The sequence below is a fragment of the Engraulis encrasicolus genome, unplaced genomic scaffold (assembly GCF_034702125.1).
Source record: "Engraulis encrasicolus isolate BLACKSEA-1 unplaced genomic scaffold, IST_EnEncr_1.0 scaffold_33_np1212, whole genome shotgun sequence".
Taxonomy (NCBI): Eukaryota; Metazoa; Chordata; class Actinopteri; order Clupeiformes; family Engraulidae; genus Engraulis; species Engraulis encrasicolus.
Window position 1 is genome coordinate 53,287 of NW_026945632.1, and position 7,041 is coordinate 60,327.

A 7,041-nucleotide genomic window follows, 5' to 3' on the forward strand; every position below is an offset into this window, starting at 1 on the left:
GCTATGAGACTTGGTCTCATTTTTCATTTTTTTTCTTCCACTTTCACTTTTTTTATTTTCTTATTATTATTTTTGTCATCTCACATTTTCTATAATAAATGTATCCTGATCGATCCTTTTAATTACGCAGTCCATTTTATTTTTGCAAGTAGAGAATTTTGGAAGCATCCAAAAATCTTACACACCCCAGTGCCATTTTTTATCTCGGAGCAGCTGAATCCAGGAAGTTATTATGGGTATAACACCTAGATACTGAAGCCTCTATGCTATCTATCTCGCATTGACATTCAGATTGTATCTATGACGGCAGATAACTCGGAGTTCAATCGCCTATCAAAAATAAGAGTTGTAAATTGTTGCAGGAAAAGTTGTACTTTTTTTAATCAATCAATGAATTCTTTTTTTTTACACCACGGCTCCGCAACCCACCAATGACCCCTCCGGTCGCGACCCACCAGTTAAGAAACACTGCATTACACAAGTAGTATGTTATTTAATACCATACTTAAGTACATTATTTTAAAAATACAAATGTGCTCATTAAAATACACTGAACTATAAGTATATTTTACAATGCCATACTTAAAAAAGTACAATGTATACAAAATACAGTTTTAGAAAATCCAACATATTTTTAATACACAGTTTTTTGACCTAGGTTAAAATTCTAATTCCAGTGAGTTAGTGGATGTATTTTGTGTTAAATTAAAGATTGACCTGACTGACTGGGTGTTTTTACATGAAAACAAAAATAAGCTTGTTGAAACCCGTGGAACCGTCAGTTGTGCTGTGTTGACATCAGGTGTATAGACCGCTTACTACTCACTATTGGAAAAATGCTAGAATTGATATTTTCTTTACGTGTTTATATACAGTTTAGATGACCTCCACGAAGATCTACAATAATAAGCCACGATAGTAAAGAGAATGCCTTGAATGAAAAGGCATATCCAAACCTATACAGTACTGTACCTTACACTACAAAATTACCAAAAATTCACATTACGTCCCAAGTCCCAAAACACTGGCTATTGATTGAGTCATGATTGACAGCTGCCATCTTACCAGTTTCCGAAAAAAAAAAAACCCCGCTCACATTCACTAATTTGTGAATTGTTATTTGAAAATGCACCATGTTTCTCAGTTTGAATTTATACATTTTGCTTGTGCTGTTAACAATAAGATTGCATTTGCCATTTGCAGATTGTTGGACTGACAACATGGCATCACCTCCTAAGGACATAGAGGTCGCTGCCCTTGGGAGACCATTTGCTCTGGGGACGCTGTACGACTGCCGAACAGATGCTCTCATACCAGGTGAGGTACCAAGGATAACACACACACACACACACACACACACACACACACACACACACACACACACACACACACACACACACACACACACACACACACACACAGACACACATTAGGGCAATCACACCACCAAGGGTGAGGTTGCATTCAAATACATGCACAATGTTCAACTGTCTAATATTACTTTAATAAATAGCATTCAAATCCCAATGTCCTGTTTGTGATTATTGATTTGTCAACAGGTGTGACACTGTGGGATCATGATGAAAAGAACCGTCCACGTCCAGAATCACGTCCACAACCGTCTACTGAATTTAATATCACCGCTTCAGACTCAATTGAGGAGAAGTCAAATTCACTAACTGTATCTGGATCTCTGAAATTGAGTATCTTAGGAGGACTGGTCAATGTTGCAGGATCTGCTAAATATTTCCAAGACACAAAGAAATCTCATAAACAAGAGCGACTCACTCTTCATTACAAAACGACAACCAGATATGAAGAATTAGCAATGCCTGCTAAGGTATCCCATCCTTTTGAAGACAACTCAGCCACCCACGTTGTCACAGCCATCTTGTACGGGGCCAGTGCTTACTTTTTGTTTGACCGAGAATCATCCTCCGACGATGAGAAGAAACAAGTAAAGGTGGATGCCAAACTCATGATGAGTAAATTGAAATACCTCACAGCAGGTCCGGACATAAAGACAGAAGCATTTTTTACCATGGATGAAAAAGAGAAATCAGCAGTGGAACAATTTAATTGCACCTTCCATGGAGACTTTCACCTACCCAGCAACCCGTCAACCTTCATTGAGGCTGTGGATGTTTACAGACAACTGCCAACACTCCTGGGAGAGAATGATAAAGATGCTGTTCCATTCAAGGTGTGGCTGTCCCCTCTGGTGAAACTGGACTCCAAAGCTGCAAGACTAGAAAGAGAAATCAGCAACAAACTCATCACATACACATCAGGAGTCATAGAGGACTTAAACAAGATAAAGATGAGATGCAATGACCTGCTGAAAGACAGAGCAGCGACAACATTCACTGTCGTGGAGGAGAAGATTCAGACCTTCATGCAGAACTGCCTTAAGTATAAATTGGAATTTGTGCAGAAGCTAGGGTCAGAGCTTCCTTTGATCCGAGGAGGGAAAGAGGAGAGTGCCCTTTCAGACATCCTTAAGGCTCATGAGAAATCTCCTTTCAACAGCAAAGACCTGAATCAGTGGCTAACGATCAAGGGGAAAGAATCAGACACATTGAACTTATTTCTGAAGCAATTGCAGGATGAACATAATGCAAAAGTTGATGACAACTTAAATGCTCAATTGTCTGTTTCAGCTTTCCAAAATGTTGTGGTGAGCTTTTCCTTCACCTCTCTGGGCAACCAAGATAACTTCTTGAATGAACTTACAAATGTTCTCAAACCAGAAATGATGAGAACTGATGAAAAATCTAGTTCAGTGCAAACTAAAACCCCACGTTGGAACAACCGTTGTAATAAAATAAAAAAAACAGGATGGAACTCTGAGGATACCATGAAAAGAATGACAAAACAGTTGCAGCTATTTGGAGAATTGAAGAAACTGACCAGCAACAGTGACACCAAATTCACTGTTGGTTCAAAATACAATGAGGATTATCCTGGAGCCTGCATAGTCATATATGAAGATGGAAGTGATGAGCCTGTTCCCTTCATTCCTCCACCCAAACCTGACAATCCAAATACTTCTGAAGTTTCATGCAATGGATTAACTGTCACAGTGTCTGATCCAGGGTCTGCCACAGTAGAATCCAAAGTGGAGTACAGAATGAAACAGCAGATTGAATGGACATCTGAGCCCGTGCAGAAGAATGAGAAGACAGTAACTCTGCAGGAGCTTAAGCCAGACAGCAAGTATGAGATCAGAGTCACTGCTGTGAGTAAACTCGGCTTTTCTGTCTGCAGTGATGTTGTCACTGCTATGACTCTCAAATCTAAAATCATTAATCCACCAACCAATGTGCAAGCAACTAAAGTGAAGACACACTCCATCACCTTGAGCTGGTCAAGCCCAGAACGATGTGAAGATCTGAAGCAATACATCATTGAGTATAAAGAGGAAAACAGCAGTGATTGGCAGATGGAGGAAACTAAAAAGGTGATGAATACATTTACTCTGATGAACCTGAAAGAGAATACTACCTACTACACAAAGGTGCGCACAGATGTTGGTAAAGGTCTACTAAGTCCAAGTGGTGAAGAGCTAATGATGAAGACCAATAAAGGACCATTGGACACACATAGGTTCACTCTCCTCTCATCAGGTAACCCATCAGTGTATCTTCTTAATATAACAGACACCTCTGCAGATCAGTTTAGTAAGAAAGTATTTGGAGAAGCACCATCCAAAAACCCTTTAAACAAAACCATCATGCTAGTTGGTGCCACTGGATCTGGCAAAACAACCCTCATCAATGGCATGATCAACTACGTACTGGGAGTGGACTGGGAGGACAAGTGGAGATTTAAACTGATAAATGAACAAACAAACAAGTCTCAAGCACACAGTCAGACCTCAGATGTGACAGCCTATCAGATTTACCACACGGACGAGTTCCAAGTTCCGTATTCGCTCACAATCATTGACACCCCAGGATTTGGGGACACCAAAGGAATCAAACAAGACAAAGAGATTGTAGAGAAAATGAGAGCGTTTTTCACAAATAAGGATGGCATTGATGCAATTGATGCAGTATGTTTTGTAGTACAATCTGCTTTAGCTCGTCTGACAGACAAACAGAAGTACATCTTTGAATCCATTCTCTCCGTTTTTGGGAAGAACATCACCAGCAACATCATTCCTCTGGTCACTTTTGCCGATAGCAAAAGCCCACCTGTATTGGAAGCCATCAAAGAGGCCAACATTCCATGTGCACAGACAAATGGGTCCCCTGTCCACTTCAAATTTAACAACTCTGCCCTTTTTGCCAATAATACAGAAGATGATGAGTTTGATTACATGTTCTGGAGGATGGGGACAGCCAGCATGGACAAGTTCTTCGCTCAGCTAAACAAAATGAAAGCCCAGAGTCTGACTCTGACAAAGGAAGTTCTTGAAGAGCGCAAAGAGCTTGGCACAACTGTTGATGGATTACAACCACTCATCCAAAGGGGTTTGTCAACCATGGAGGAAATAACAATGACGCAAGCTATATTGGACAAAAACAAGATTCAAATTGAAGCAAACAAGGACTTTCATTATGAAGTAGAAGTTGAAAAATCTAAAAAGGTTGATATTCCAACAGGAACTTTTATCACCAACTGCCATGCATGCAATCACACCTGTCACTACCCGTGTCTGGTAATTACTGATGGTGATAAAAAATGCTGTGATATAATGTCAGATGATGGACAATGCAATGTGTGTCCGGGGAAATGTGCATTGAGTTCTCATTCCAACGTGACCTACAGATGGGAGATAAAGCGTGTGAGAGAGAGTAGGACATATCAGGAGCTGCAGAGTAGATTTGAAGCAGCACTTGGAGAGAAGATGAGTAAAGAGAAAATGATGATACAGTTAGAACTGGAAAGTCATCAAGTGCAGGGAAAGGTTATAGAAATGATGGAAACTGTAACTACTTGTCTGCAACGTCTGAAAGAGATCGCACTTAGGCCAGATCCATTGGCGATTCTAGACTACATTGACCTGATGATACAGTCAGAGAAACAGGAGGCCAAGCCTGGATACAAGCAGCGCATCAAAGCATTAAAGGAAGTTAAAAAAAGTGCTGTTATTTTGAAAAAAGTGAGAGACAACACTGATCTCAGTGGAGAAGAACAATCAAAATTCCACATGATAAAGTCAAAAGCCAAGGCGGCATTTAATGATTTTCTGCGTTACTTTAAATAACACTGCTTTGTGTTTTCCTAATGTAGAGAGCATTATGGCTTGATTTTCGTTATAATTCATTCTCAATGGAATTGAGGAATGAAAATGTAAGCTAACGTCTATGATAAAGTTGCTCTCTCTTCTCTGTGTTTTGAAGTACATCAGCAGCAGTACCATCTTTCTGGCACGTTTGCTAATAGCCAAAAAAATGTTTTCACCAAACCAATTATGAAATGTATTATCTTGCAATGTTTTATTAGCAAATGATGGGATGCCTTTTGTATTTTATTGAGGAGGTAGCTGGTGGTTCGACCATGTGGTTTAATTATGCTCCACAAATGTCATTGTCACTTTTACTTTTTTATCACCTTAATGTCTTTTTAAACATATTTTTCCATTTAAAGATTGCTTTGGTGTGATGTTGCCGCTTAAGAGGACATTACATCTAGATCCAGACACCTAGCTCATGTTTTAGAACCAATCTAAGCAGCAGAGATTCCACACAGGCAGACGGGTTCCCTGCAACTGTCAAATAGCTGGAGGCTGTTCTACTCATCCAAAAGGGTTTATTAACCATGGAGGAGAAAGGATGGCACAAGCTGTTTTGGAAGCATAGAAGAACAAGAACGTTGCATGTGAAGAGCAAGTTTAGAAAATATTGACATTTCATTGGTAGAATTTATCACCAACTGGATGCAACTGCACCTGTCCCAGTGGTATACCAAATGATGCGGATAAAGCTGGCTGTGTGTCTCTGCATGAGATCCGGAGCTTGGGGCCATGCAGGATGTAAATCACATGACTTGTATAAACGTGTGACAGAGAAGAGGAGCTGAAAAGTAAATATGAGGAAGCAATGGGAGAGAAGATGAACAGGAAATTGTAGCAAAGTTGGAAGAGGAATATAACCAAGTGTAGGGTGCTGGAGATGACTGAAACCATAACTACCTGTAGGCAGCGTCAGAAAGAGATCGCACTTCGTCCAGATGCTTTGGCTACTACAAACCGCATTGACCTGATGATACAGTCAGGGGCGTAGCAGCACATTTTGGGCCCTATGTACAATCAGCTCCAATGGACCCCCTGCCATGTATATCTACATAAATCAGACTGTGTGTGGGCCCCCTATATACATGGGGCCCTGGTGACTCAGTCACACTTTACTCCCCTGTACAACCCTGGATACAGTCAGAGAAACAAGAGGCCAAGCCTGGATATCTGCAGTGCATCAAAGAGTCAGGAGGGGGGCTGTTCTAATGCAGATGGTGGCAGAGAAAATCTCTTACTAGTGAAGAACGGTCAAAATTCCACATGATGAAGTCAAAAGCAAAGGCGGCATTTAAGGATTTTCTGGGTTACTTTAAATAATGCTGTTTTTGTGTTTGACAAATGTAGGGGCTAGCATTATGGCTTGTTTTTTCAATTTATTTGGATGGTGTTTTTTTTTTTCTTTATTTCTACAGAATTCTTTCTCAATGGAACAGAGGAATCAAAATTTAAGCTAACGTCTGTGATAAAGTGGGTCCCTCTTCTGTGTTTTGAAGTCTCTCTGGCTACGTTTGATGGCAAAAGCCATTGTGAATATCTTTCCCAAACCAGACATAAAACACTGCATACTCTACAATTACAACTATCAACGGCTCACTCCACAAAACTGCAGACCACAATACGGAACATTCCAAACACACCGTCGGGTTCCACTGGACAGGCTACGCGCTCCAGGAAAAGTAGCCTGTCCCTAACTGACGCAGGACCTCGACGCGATCCCGCTGCGAAGGCGTACGCAATCACTCTCTTGCAACGACCTACATACGATTAAATGCCCATCAAATCCCGGTGTTACAGTGCGT

General features: G+C 40.6%; 1 protein-coding gene across 1 annotated transcript; it reads left to right on the forward strand.

Moving 5' to 3' along the window:
* The first annotated feature begins 1,220 nt into the window (after window positions 1–1,220).
* On the forward strand, window positions 1,221–6,448 carry LOC134443507 (uncharacterized). The gene is made up of 3 exons (XM_063193268.1): window positions 1,221–1,317; window positions 1,560–5,107; window positions 6,380–6,448. The coding sequence occupies exons 1-3, from the start codon at window positions 1,221–1,223 to the stop codon at window positions 6,446–6,448; spliced, it is 3,714 nt and encodes a 1,237-aa protein (XP_063049338.1).
* The last annotated feature ends 593 nt before the right edge of the window (window positions 6,449–7,041 follow it).

Coding starts and splice junctions, on each gene's coding strand:
- LOC134443507 (XM_063193268.1), top strand. CDS start 1,221: ATGGCATCACCTCCTAAGGACATAGAGGTCGCTGCCCTTGGGAGACCA. Junction 1,318..1,559: donor AACAGATGCTCTCATACCAG/GTGAGGTACCAA, acceptor ATTTGTCAACAG/GTGTGACACTGTGGGATCAT. Junction 5,108..6,379: donor GTGCTGTTATTTTGAAAAAA/GTGAGAGACAAC, acceptor CCCTGGATACAG/TCAGAGAAACAAGAGGCCAA.